The 14,004-nt window shown below is 37.7% G+C and overlaps 1 protein-coding gene and 1 long non-coding RNA gene across 3 annotated transcripts; one reads left to right on the top strand and one right to left on the bottom strand.

Annotated features, from left to right (window-relative positions):
• Positions 1-760: 760 nt before the first annotated feature.
• On the top strand, positions 761-9,815 carry LOC132797621 (uncharacterized). Of its 2 annotated transcripts, none has more exons than XR_009633751.1 (3): positions 761-951; positions 9,101-9,419; positions 9,544-9,815. It is a non-coding gene; the product is annotated as an uncharacterized LOC132797621 (long non-coding RNA). The 2 variants fall into 2 exon arrangements; XR_009633753.1 differs by having other exon boundaries at positions 9,247-9,419.
• Positions 1,038-4,489, bottom strand: LOC132797615 (uncharacterized). Its single transcript, XM_060809376.1, has one exon. It carries the CDS (start codon positions 4,374-4,376, stop codon positions 1,167-1,169), a length of 3,210 nt encoding a protein of 1,069 aa, XP_060665359.1. The 5' UTR covers positions 4,377-4,489; the 3' UTR covers positions 1,038-1,166.
• Positions 9,816-14,004: the final 4,189 nt, after the last annotated feature.

The following is a 14,004-nucleotide window of genomic DNA, read 5'->3' on the forward strand; positions in this document are numbered from 1 at the left end:
GTCTGTAAATCAGACGCTAAACGTGCTTTGCTTGGCTTTACTGAACACGACAAAACGATCTTGGAACAAAACAGAATAGAAAAAACGGTTTCGCTCTGAGCTCGAGCGAGCTCATTTAAGAACCCATAAATCGATTGCTCTCTGAGTCGTTTCGTAAAGAGTCAGAAAAAGACACATGTTTGCCGACAACGAGAAACGGTTGACAGTTATTTGTGCGCTCTGATTATCAGGCGTGCTCCAGTATTCACTTTTCGTTTTCGTTTTGGGACAAAACCGAGACTTTCTTTTTTAGATGATTTGTGTTTTGGTCAGATGTAAACAACGCGAAAAATGCCTTTTGTATGTCCAATTTCCTGCGTGGATAGAACTGACATACGGATAATTTTATCATGCATAGATGATGATTTATGCTACCCCTGAAAGAAATATATTTTCCTTTTTTTTGCAAATAAAGATTTAAAACTTACTTTAAAAAAAACAAGGAAATGGCAATCAGCTGTTTCCCACTAAAAAGAGGATGCCACCGTTTAAATCAATTTCATTCCATTCAACTATTTCAACTATTTTTTATGCAATATTAGCATTTAAGTAATTAAATAAAACAAATTAATTTCTAAATAATTTTTTCGGACTTAATTGCACATCCTAAAAGTATACCAAGATAAATTTGGCAATTTTTAATTTGATGTGTGCTGCCATTAATTGACGACCTAAAGGTATGCTTTGAAAGAACTGTCATTTAATAAATACTTAACATACAGTCAGCGCCACAAAAAAAGCCGCACTTTGAAGGTTTACGAATTTTTAAATTTCAGGGCCTGTGATTTCATTATATGGTTGCGGATTCGCCCCATTTTTTTTGACATCTTCTGGACTTTTTATTAGAGGTAATCATATCAAATTACGAAGAATCAAATCGAAATTGCGTAACCGGCAGGGAACAAAATAGGAGTAAGTAATTAAGTGTAAATAAATAGTTTTTCATAATTTTATTTTAATTATTTTCGGAAAATTATTTTAACAATTGATTAGTTAACATACAAATTATTACGAGTACATATTTGGAATTAATATAACTAAAAATGTGTCGTGCAAAATATAAAATTAAATATAAAATATGTACTTATAGAATTTATGCAATTTTCATGTTCGAAAAGAATGCAAAGTTAATGTGGGAATTTTCGCAAAAATCGAAAAGTGTTTACTATTTCTAATTTCTTACATTTATTTGCATAGTTACGATCGCGACTCAATTTTCTAGCCAAAATTATGAACTGTTCGTTGCCAGTGGAGAATAGTGCCAGCAGAAAGTTAGCTAATATCTGTTGAAACTTGTCATCCAAAATGTTAATAACGTGGCATGTGCTGTGGCAAGTCCAATGGAAGGACTTCAACGTATCCATTTTGACGGATTTGTCGACCTTGTGACATAGGGAGAGAAACTTTTGCTGTTCCGCATCCAACCGAAAGATAATCTCGTACAGTTCTGCAAGACGTAAATGCGACTTTAACCCTCGTTTGGTCTGAAACAGGCCGCACTCAATGTAGTTGAGGTACTCGGCGTGCAGAGCGAGCAATGCATCCAATGAGCTTGTGATGCTGCAAGCATCGTAGAGACTTTTGAGGGCGCTGCTCAGGATATCATTTAAGAAGTAGTCACGCAGTGTGGTCATGAAACCCAATAGCTTGTCGATGAACCCAACAAATCGCTCAGCCACCTGCAAGGCATCCTTGGATTGATCGAGTCCTGTGCGCTCCAGGAAGTGCACTTGCTGGCGACGAATGCGCTCGCAGAGCACATAGTCGGCATGATGCAATTGCCACAGCGAAACAAAGCAGGAGGAATACTGCTCGATGCGATCTCCGATAAGCGCTGTCCAATGGCAAGGCAGTCTCCATCGCAAAAGGAAGGAAGACCAACATTGTTTGCCCTTACCATCTGCCTCACCCTCCAGCTGATCCACAAACAACTGCTCGTTGTGCTTGTCCAGTAGCTGCTTCATCAAGTTGTCCAGGAGCTGCACATTATAGCAATTCACCGACTGCTCCAAAGCGGGCTCCAACAATTCGATCAGCCCCCGAACAAAGTTTACATCGGAGAGCAGCAAATATTGATGCAGTTTGGAAAAGATTTCCAGCGGAGTAGGCAGCAAGTTCCCCAGCTGCAAAAGCAATGCCTTGGATGTCTCTTGTTGCCGAGCTAGTATGATTTCTTTGAGTGACTCTTCATCCTTTTCCTCGTAGAATTTTCTGCATGCTTCATTCAACTGTTGCTGCAGCTGCTCGGCATAAACCGACGACGTTAGCTCAACATTCAGCCACCTACGTGCGTATCTATGACTTCTGCCCACTCCGACCAGCAACTGAGCCAACTCTCGATTGAGAAAAGGCGGCAGCAACTCCTCAATCAACTCGAAGTACGAATGCCAATAGAGCGGACCATCGGCGTGTTCTTTGTGCTCCACAATAAAGTACAGCTGATGCAGCTCCCCGTTCAACAGCCACTTGCTAATCCTGCCCAGCAATGGATAAGTGGCCAACAGCAGCCACTGCTGCAGTAGTTCATCAAAGTGCGCATTGAGACCAAGCTGCAGATGCAGCGATGTCAGCAACGAAGCTTTGCCAGAGTCGAGGACACTGTAGATCTCGCCATACCATTGAAAGCGCAGCTGATGGTCCCGTGTGTGCCAATAGATACGCAGCATATTCTCCGGCTGCAACTTCTGAGCCTCATGGTAGGCATGAAGCACCAGCAGCTCATCCCGCAGACAATAGGCCAAGACCAGGCCACTGTCATCCAGCTGCGACAAGCGCTGCAGCAGATGCTGCGTTTTCCCGTACAGATGACCCACATGACCGATGGAGAGCAGCAAAAAGGATTCGCTGATGCTCTGTTGATGATGCGGAGAGCGCAAGAGCAGACGGGCTTTCAAGGCCGAAGGCTTCAGCTGCATGCAGACAGCTCCCAGCATGCCGGTGAGTACGTCACGTTGACGAGCCTCCTGACTGAGGTTAATCCACTCGCCACGGTCGCGATGCTGCCAGCGCAGTGACTCGTACAATTCTTTCTCCCGCTCCGTGAGAAACTCTTGCAGTCCCATACGAGCCACCACATTAAGGTTCATCCCGTCATGGGACATGTTCTGACGCATGATTATCTTGATGCGCTGCTTAATCTCAGTTCGATTTAGTGGACAAGTCTTGGTGGCCGTCAGCTCCGAGAACTGCAGGAGCTGCTCAAAGAAATCGGGTCCCATGGGATCAGCCTCAGAGCACTGATAGGCGGGATTGCTTCTGAAGGCGAGTATAATAGGGCGAGGTGCTGCAATCACATACCGCTCATGCTGCCACCGACCAGTATTTGAATTTGGCAGTACCGACAGCTCTTCCATTGGCGAAAAGATTCCGGCTTCGTGAGCAGCCCCATCAATCACTGTCTGATTGACCTCGTCGCGATAAGCTTTTTGCATAAAGCAGAGCTCCGATGGTTGCTCCGACTCGATCATGCTCAAAAGATCTACATGATCTCCAGGTTGGCATTCCAAATTAACTGAATAAACCACCGACTCCCTGAGTTGCGTATCAGCACTAGGCACATAAATGTCCTCAAGAACAGTCAACTTTCTCTGCTCCTGTTGCCACTTGAATCCTATCCACTGAGTAAACGAACTCGACTGCTTCCGAATGTACTGTAAATATGCAAATGCGTTGACTTTAAACTGGACTGGCAAATACTTTACAACTTTGCGTTCCGTTTTCCATTTAAGATCCTTCTCACTCATAAGCATCTGCTGGCCAGAGCCCAACAAGGTTGGTAAATTCTCATTCTCTTTGACACAGTCCAACATAGTTCTCTCTTTGCACAGCAACTGTAATTGACACAGCGCATTGATTCTGCTCGCCAATCGAGCACTCTCGAAATCCACCTCATTGATATGGATAATTTTCTGCACCAGCTTCATCAGTCGATCTATATACTCCTCTCTATAAGCCAACATGGCACTAAGCGGCATTACCTTTGGTTTGTTCGCATCGAAGAGCTTGTAGCAGAGAATCCAATAGAGGCGTCGTTTCCGATCATCGGGCTCTAGTTTGAGCAGCATTCCATGCAGATAGAGAAAGAGTTTCGATCTCAATTGTAGAAGTTCTCGCAGATGGCGGTCCTTGGCATTGTTTTCCAGCGATTTAAAGCGCTTCTGTATGTCCAACACTTCAATGTCAGCTCGTGGCTTTTGTGGCTTAAAAACCTGCAGAATGTGATCCAAATTTGGATGACTGCAGCCCAGGGAAATGCTCAGTTTGCCAAGAAGTTTAAAGACCTTGTTGCGATCCATGACAGAGGGAGCCTCCAGTAATTTCTGCTGCTCTTCAGACATTATTTAAATTACTTGCATTCGATTTTGTACTCTATGATTTGTTTTTGTTAATTTTCTAATCAGCACTACATTGGATGATAACGTTCTCGGAGAACCTCAGAGAGCAAGCTATGTTAATCTCTACTCACGTATTTTCAACTTGTCAACGTGTAATTGACTCATAAATCAAAGCCAACAAACTATAGCCATCAGCAGAAATTGTCTTTGCACCTTTTGGCCAACTTTTCATTCATTACGCCCAGCAAACAAAAGAGATAGAGGCTAAAATAGAAAGAGAGAGAAAGAGAGACTGAAATGTATGAGGGCACTTTTAACCTAAGAGCGTAAAAAGTTTTGCCACCTCCACAAAAGGAAAGGAAACTATGCACAGATAAGTGAAAAAGATTATATATGCATTGTACTCAAATTTACCGCCAACATCAGCGACAAAAACCCCCAAAAAGAGAACTCAAAGAACAGAAAAAAAACATGAAACTCAGTCACCGAAATGACACACAATTTACGTGCAGGCAAGTCAAACGTAAGCGGAAACAGAAACGGAAACGGAAGCAGCCATTTAAAAACACGACACTGGAGATAAATTGCGGAGTGAGGAAATAAAAGGGAAGCTGTGTAAAAAGTCTGAATCAGCTTACAAAAGTGTTTCAGAAATTATCAATGTGATTTTCGCCAACCAAAAAGGTTTCATTTTTAAGCCAAAAGTAGTTTTCTTAGCACATGCAATTATTAATACAAGCTTTGGGAATGCATAAGAATAAATTTAAGTGAAAGAGAAACTAGAAGTCTTTACAAACGAAAAAAAGTTCCGAAATTTCCAGTGTTTGGGGTCTGACAATCTGGTACGCTATGGTATATTTGGAATTTATCAATATACCAATTATATCCTTCGGTATATTTTATTATTTAATAGTAATATATAATATTTTTTTAATAATACCGAAATTCTTATTCAAAATGGGCATCGGGTATCTCACAGTCGAGCACGACTGTAGTTGTCTTAATTCATTGCTTAATTCATTATTTATATATATTTTAATTTTAATTTATAAAGTATAATTTTAATTGCCTTCTTTTCGGAAAAGTCTTTTCAATCTTTTCTTGTCAAACTCTTAGGTAACTAACTATTTTCACTTGATTTGAAGTTTACTCGTATCGAAATCATTCCCCTTCATACGAATATTTCAACCACATTACTTCACAACTGCACTAGATGTCTAGTTATTGCTATAAGTATTGCAATTGCTTCCACAATCCTGACTATTTGACAACGACAAATACAAGTTGAGCAAGTGCTTACTCGCATTTAGCCATAAAACTAGCAGGATGACAAAAGAGAGAGAGAGAGAGAGGGAGAAAGATGCTGCTAATGCTAACTAACCAACAAGCTGAGCTGACACTCAAGTTGTAGTTACCGATTCATGTGAATGTTCAACAAACGACTCACTGAACAATGCAAATAATTGTCAAACTTAACATGGCACAAAAGGAGCAAAAAATGAACGCAAAGGGGGCGGGGAGCGGGCGGCGTCGAGGCAAATAGAAATAAGCTGAGCGACGAGCAGAGCAAAGAATGGAAGCGTATGATTTTTATAGTGCACAGCCAGCAACCAACAGCGAAGGCAAAAGGCATTGTGCTAAGTTGTCGGAAATGACAAAAAACCAGCAGCAGCGGTGGAAAAGTGTGAAAACTTTCGATGCTCACTGTTGATTGTCTATGCTATTGGTTCCCTTCCTCTAACCTCTAACAGCTTCCCCGGTCGCTGCATTTCTCCCATTTATGTTGGCACCAGTTTCATTCGTGCTAAGCGCCTCTTTAATCGTACACAAATCGAGGCGGATTCAGGAGTCGAGAGTCAACGAGAAAAAAGAAAGGTGCACACTTTACGGGGTATCTATAGTACTTTTCACCCCTCAATTCTGTCTCTCCCCCGCCACCTGTCATTGGCTTTGCACATTTGAATGAACGCGAAACAGTCGATGAATTGGTTGCGGGTTGGTCGTTAGTTGTTAGACTCAATCGCGTAGTGTCATTGTCGCTGCAGCCCCTCTTAACTACCCGACATTACAATGAAAGTCAATAAATTTGATTTGACATTTGCTTACCCGCCTCCCGCCCCCCTTTTACTCCACCAGCAGCTTGTCGTGTCCCTTGTCATGGCATGCGACATTTCCTTGCGCTGATTCAGCATATTTGCCTTCTGCTTGGCGAAGAGCCTTCAATTGTAATTTTATTAAATCCCAACTCTTTGTAGCTCCCCGCCTCATCATCCACCATTCATTCAGTTTTTAATGAGCATAGCTGCTGGAAAAACTGAGAGTTGTTTTTGGAGAAAACTGTAAAGATTAAGGTGCAAATATAAATTTCATTGAAATTATTTAATTGTATGCAGTAGTCATCGTAAAAAAGAACTAAGTAGAATCATGAAACGATAATGATTTATAAGTAGAATGGTTAAAGTGATTTAAAGAATGCAAATTTTGTTAAGCATATAACTTAAGTGCATTTTCTATATAGATAGTAATAAGAAATTTTAATTTAAGTAAAATTAGTACTTTATATAGCATTTTATTGGCCCATTACCATAGGGTAGAAGGGAATATACTATATACATACATATATAAAGTATATAATCTTGCATGGGTTATCTTGAATCTAGTACTATATTAATATAATAAATAAAACATTCGGTATATTTTAGTATATTCATCTGGTATGTTATAAGAAAAATACCGCATTGTTTTAAAATACGTGGCGTGTAACTAAGTTTTCATTAATTTTGCACTCATTTTAAGCCACAAAATAATAAATATATTAAATAACAACAAAAACTATGCAAGTAAATCCTATTAGTTTTGTAACAAATGAAAATAATGTCTCACAAATTGATCAATTTTAAGACTGTGCGTTGATTTCTTATTTAAATTAAAATCATCGTGGGCTATTTTACAGTTGTAACAAAACTGTTTATTCTAAATTCAGTTAACTTTGATCTACATAATAAATATTTATGTAGTTCTGGCTCTGTGGCTATGCTTCTCAGCAATTAAATAATATTTTACACAGTGCAATCAACACGAAAGCAATCAAGTTAATTATAATTTCGATTGTATCGAATTGTAGTCAGTGGTCTGTGCTCTACACTTCGTTCTCGTTCTGCTGTGTCTAATCATGGATGAATTCCCCCAAGCAAGCATGTTTTGGGCCAAACTTCTGCTTTGCCTTGCTACCAATTAGAAATTGACCAACGCGCCACATATAATTAATGATTCGAGCTACCGACTTGGCACAAACCCAAACCCAAGCCGTTGGCTGCTGCACATGTAAATTTATGCAATGCAGCTCCTTGCAGTCGCAGTCGCAGAGTCTTAGGTAATTGCTGAGGAACGCTGAGACTAGCCCAGAGCAGTAACTCTAGCTACTGTGAAATTCTGCATTGATTACACATACGCCATGTGGTCAGAGGATGAGTTATTAATTCGGAATTTAACATTAAGTATGGATTATTTAAAGGCACCTTCGATTACTCCACTGAATACGTGCAAAGCGAGGTTGGCGGGGCTCAATTAGCCACGTTACTTAAATGGCAAAATGCTCTGCTTAAAATCGTAAACCAATTATAAAATCATACAAGCCATGATATGAGCACTTGCGTCAATTAGGCAAACACGCACACACACACACACGTATAGAAGGATGTTACTGCAAAGGACACGGCAATTACGTGCAACGTTTGAAGCATCATTTTATTACACACAGACAGACTGACAGATAGACAGACGGACAGATAGACAGACAGTCAGAGCTCTTCAACTGGAATCGTTCATGTCATAAGCTCGCTACTTAAACAAGTCGCTTGTCCCACGTCCAGTTGAAAGTCCTTGGTGTAATCCTTTTGGGCCTCACATAGAACTAAGTAAACACACACACACACGCGTACACTCATATCCTTGCACAACATTTTAAACGTTTTCATCTCCAATTACATACGAACGTGCAACTGCTGCTCGTCAGCTTCCTAATAATAAACGCATTCTTGCTATGAGTTCTGTAATTCAAATTAAAAGCTTATTATCTGCCAGACTTAACTGCGAGCAAGTTTCAAGTATTATTTATTATACTCTACCTCATGAAATCAAAGTGCTTTTTCAACTTGCACTTGATTAGAAGCATGTTCTTCAAATTGATTGTCTTCAATTATTGAACATGATAAAAATAAAAAATAATTAACAGTTGTCAGCTAATTTTTCGTATCTCAAGTAACTTTGTATTATGTATAAATAAATAATATTTTTAAACTCAACGTGCACACAAAATGAAAAATATTTTATAACTGTAACGAAGTCATGGCAATATTATAACCTAATTATTTAAACATTATTTTATCTTTAAAAAAAAATTTAAATACGAATGCGAATCTAACATAATTATCCTTTGTCAAAACAATCAAGCGCTAATCTATTTGATTTTCAACTACATAATAATGCTTAATTTTGTTGCCTAATTACTAAATCCATAAAAAAAAAACCATTTGAAATAAATTTAATGTGTAGCGTGATTGACAAATTCAGTTGAACAATCTATCATCATAATGCTAAGAACACTCTTTGTCGGAGTACTTTTTGTTATTGGGATATCTAACAAGCTGAGTTATAATGTACATAGAACAAAATTAAGTTCTTAAGATTGTGAATTTAAAAATAAATAAAAACAACTTGTTTCCCAGGAAGCTGTCGTGTTTAAGTTTACAAATGCAGTTTGTGAGAGCCACAACAAATCGTGGATGGTCATAAATAATTGTCGACTTCGTGCAGTTAACCGCCATAAAGTGTTGTTCAACTTTAATGGTACTATTCTACATCCAACAAACAGTATTGTGCTTCATTCGCAAATCTTCAAGAAAGCGAGTGGCTACAAGCCCTGGGTTATCAACTACACAACGGATTGCTGTCGATTTCTGAAAAAAGAGCTATAATCCAATTGCCATTTATATCAATAGTTATTATATAGACTTTTCAAACTTTAATCACTCGTGTCCCTTTATGGTAAGTTTTCAGAGTTATCAATTTCAATAATAACGTACTATGTATATATTATTATTGGATCTGTTTTTATGCATATATAATCTGTTTTTATTATATTTTATTGTGCTATATATTTATTTTTAAGGGTGATCAAATAATTGATGGACTTTATCTAAAAGTTGATATGCTGAAAGGTCTTCCAATTCCGAATGGCGACTATTTATTGGCAATGAATTGGTATTTTTATGAGAAAAAACAATTTTCTACGAATTTATATTATACATATACAGATTTACAAAAAAACAAATAACCTGCCAATTTTAAGACTAGATTGTAATTTTTTGGAAAATTTATTCATATATCAATTTTCAGGTCAGCAAAATCGATTGTTAATAACACAACCAAATAAATATTTACATTTATCTTAGTTGGATATACATCTAGCAACCCTACTTGTGCTAATCTGGCAACACTGTTAATAAGTATCGATACTTCAACCCAAGACCTTTAGTATCTTTTAAGTACTGAATACAACTACTAAATATATGTACTTTATATTACATTAGTAAAATTATGAATTAAACAAATTACATCAATCGTGTATAATGACTAATTAGCATTATTAAAGTTGTATATTTTTTAGGGTAGCGTATTAACAGTTCGGTGTTGATGCCATCAAAGTGCAGTCGTGTGTTGAATTGCATTTGTCGCCTTGCAGTGCCGACAGCAAATGCATTAGAAATTAGGCTTATTACAAAGCTTAAGAATATTATTGCTTCATATGCCCAATATTTATTCACCTACTCGGCATGCTTACACACATGTACACATGCACACACACACACACACACATACTCACAGTAACGTAGTATAATTTATTGTCCTGGGCATAAATTTCAATTGGATTTTGCTTAAAGGCCGAGTTGGCCAATTAACATAAGGCTGGAATTGAAGTTTGTTTTGTTTTGTGGCAACTTGAATTATTATTATGACATTATTTATCTTAGAGACGTGTGTGTCCGTGTGTATGGGAGTACGTAAGTGTATGTGTGGGTTAATTTGCGTAAATTGTGTGGTTATTTGTGGCTAATTGAATGCATAAATCTGCATTGAAAATTCGCACAATTGCGGTGTAATTTTAATTTAATTGCCCTAAGCCGAAGCATTCGAAATCAAATAAGTTTCGCCCCAATCCCAATTTATAGGAAACCAAATCTTAAACAGAAACCCACCCGTTGGCCCATTTTAGATTAAAATTCCCATTCCCTTACTTAAGATGTTGCTCGGCGTCATGCAGCAAATTAAAAAATTGTGCAACAATTGGAAGCACACAGCAGCAAAGCAGAAATTGTCAGGAAAATGCAGCAACGAAAAAAAAAGAAAAAGAATAAATAAATAATATATAAGAAAGCAAGAAAGAAAAAGGCGACAAGAAATTAGAAGAAGAGCCAAACAGCAAGTTGCAAGTTACAGAGCACAATAAGAAATAAGTTGAGCAATCTGTAGTGAGCAGACAGTGGCAGTGGCAATGGCAGTGGCATGTTGCAACAGTAGCTGGACGGTCTCGTGGCACGTGCAACACTTGCCACAGTAATTGATAGCACGCTAGACTGATTCGCACTGCAATTCCAGCTTCAAGCTTTGTCCTCTTATCCCATTTTCAGTCGAATAATGCAGAGCTGCAAATTTAAAAATCCTTTAAATTACCATATAATATTCTTGGTCTCTGCTCCAGCAAGAAAGTAGGCAAACTTATTGTTCACTTCTCTAACAAGTGCCGACGAGTATGAATACTTTCCACCAACACATACGCTGTGAACACATTGCCGCCGGCAGTATCCGCTTTTTATTTCCTATTTTTTATGACTCCATCATAAAGGGGAAGAGACACAACACAAATTTGGTTGTGATTTAGTGTCAACATCTTGCTAGTGTGGAAATCATCAGATGCTTGCCAAAGAGTTGCGTTCGTTTGTTCACCACAATAAACAGTGAGAAATTTTTAAAGTTATTCTTTGCAGTTTCAAAAATTGAGAAAGTATTGTATAAATCTTAAAATATATTATGAATTAATGAAACAAAAATACTAAATTTTAACATCGGCTCAAGAACATTGAAGTTTCAATAAAATTAAAAGAAATATTATTAATCCAAATCGCATTAATAATAAACACACAACTTCCCACAAAAATATTTAAAGGATTATTGGAGTATCCATTCATCGAAAATTAGGGATGTAAAACATAATTTCCTCTTCCTATCTATAACTTAATTCCATTTCTCCACTTCTTGCTCTCTTTTATGATTATTTTTAGCTATCCAAGCGCTGATTATATCTCAACTAAATCATTTTAGTTATTTCCACATGCAATCTGCACAAAGCCTCTTCAGCTGTTTTGTTTTTTTCGTTGTCCCTAATCTATTCGTGAACAATCTTTTGCAGTGTAGTCCTTGTCCGTTGTCTTTTCGCAGTGCACAAATCTATTTTAATATTTTCTTATTTGCCACTGACATTTACGAAAAATCACATAATATTGGTGCACACAGCCATTTTGTCTTGCCATTGTCATGACTTTGCCTCAGACTTCAGGCCCCGAGGCCGAAGATCCCATCTACCCATCTAGCCATCCACTGTATACCGAGTAGTGCCGACAACATTCACACACGCAAGCAAGCAGTGATGAGCCAGAAGCCAGATCCAGAAGAAGGCAGTTGACTAACTCCCCGACTACCTTACTGACTATGCCCATCAGCGAGGTCGAGGGGATTGTCTTGGAGTAGGGAGTGAGACGCAATGGGAATGAGAATGGGACACAGCGACTACACCACACAAAAGCTGCTTTTTTCCCTTCACTATTATTCCCACGTACTTAAATTTGTATACCGTCTAAATGTATGTAATGTGTTGTGTTGTTTTAGATATATTATACATATGATTTTTATTTTAACTTTTATTTCTTTGTCATAGAAATCACTGAACAAAAAGTTCTGAAATCAAGATTTTGTTCTTAGTACAAAGTCTGGTCTAAAAAGTGCATCTTAAAGTTAGATTTTGATTTTAAGAACATTTAATACCAAGGCCCAAGTTTTTATTAAGAAGAAAACAAAATCTTATAGTTTTTACTCAAAAAGTCTTATAATAAGATTAAGAAAGTGGTCTTATTTTAAGAACACAATTTTGATGAGTAATGTTCTTTATTTTAGAAACTGGTATTTTTTTAGTGTATATCATTAAAAAAAATGTATATATTTGCAATAGAAAATAACAAAATAAAATAATCTGAATTTCAAAAATAAGTATAATTTTTATTAATTATTAAATTCAACTAATCATCTGCTTCACAAATGAATTCTGTATAAGACAAAAAGACCTGCAAAAGTTCTACCGAGTATAATGTGTAGAAGTACAGGGTATCACATCGTCGACTACTGTGTCACTAGCTATGCATTTTTATTGTTGTTGTGCACACACGACGAACACTGGCAACTGGAGAGATATGCAGAGATATAAAGCAATTTTCTACGTAAATACTTTGTAATGGATTTAGTAAGTAGTAAAGTATGACGCGTTTGCCATCTAGAGCATGTCTGCACATCAGTATGTGTGTGTGTGTGTGCGAGTGCTTGTCTGTGTGTGAGTTAGGAGCTCAATAAGAGAGAATAAAGTACGGCCTGTCTATTTGAGTCTGAGTCTATGTGTGTGTGTGTGCGTGTGTGTGCCTTATTTGATATTGTAAATCTCGGCATAGATATATATTTTTGCGCATCATATAATTGATGAAAAAGTATTACAGCGATTTTCAACGGCATTTTTTCTCGTTCTCTTTCTCGTTCTCGTTGGCCCATTGCATACTTATGTCATGTGCGCTGACAGCAGACTTAGATGTGAATGTATATGCGTGTGTGTGCCTTTATATAGCCTTAGTAAATGGAGCGTAGTAAGTGAATTATATTTAATGCTTTGTGTAATTTAAATATAATAAAACCTCGTACATTCTGCAACAAAAACGAAGACGAGATAGAAAGGTGGGCAAAAGAACGTGATACAATAAAGAGGAATGAGAGTGAAATGTGTGCAGCAAAGAAATAATATTTTTTTGTTGCTTTTGCTTTTGCTTTCGCAGTCATAAATGTTCGCATGCTCGATGTCACATACGAATGTATGCGCCAAGAAGTAGGCAATAATTTTTTGAAAATGTCACAACAAAATTCCTTGGCCTATTAAATGGATCATTAACTCAATTCTTGGAGTCATCAGTGATTACCAATTTTATTCGTATTCAAATTGTGTTGATTTGTTACTGCTGATGCAATCTAATTCAATTGCTAAAGTCCACCATAAACAACAAGCACATGTTTTCCACGCACATATTCCCAATCATTTAAACGCTCGTATCACTTCATGGAATGGTGTCTCTCTCTAGAGGCTGTTGCTTTTGTTGTTTTATTGACAACCTGCAAACCAGAACATCAACAACGAAATTTGTGAGCAAACAACTTGATTAAAAAACCACAAAAAAGCAGCCAACCCCGAAAACAGCTCCATTGAAGCAACGAACCAAAACCCAACTGAGTATTGTTGGTCATCCGAAAAGGGCACTCAATG

The sequence above is a fragment of the Drosophila nasuta genome, chromosome 2L (genome assembly GCF_023558535.2).
Source record: "Drosophila nasuta strain 15112-1781.00 chromosome 2L, ASM2355853v1, whole genome shotgun sequence".
In the NCBI taxonomy this organism is placed as follows: domain Eukaryota; kingdom Metazoa; phylum Arthropoda; class Insecta; order Diptera; family Drosophilidae; genus Drosophila; species Drosophila nasuta.

Bases quoted from the DNA above. Each gene is read 5' to 3' on its own strand.
- LOC132797615 (XM_060809376.1), bottom strand. From the start codon at position 4,376: ATGTCTGAAGAGCAGCAGAAATTACTGGAGGCTCCCTCTGTCATGGAT.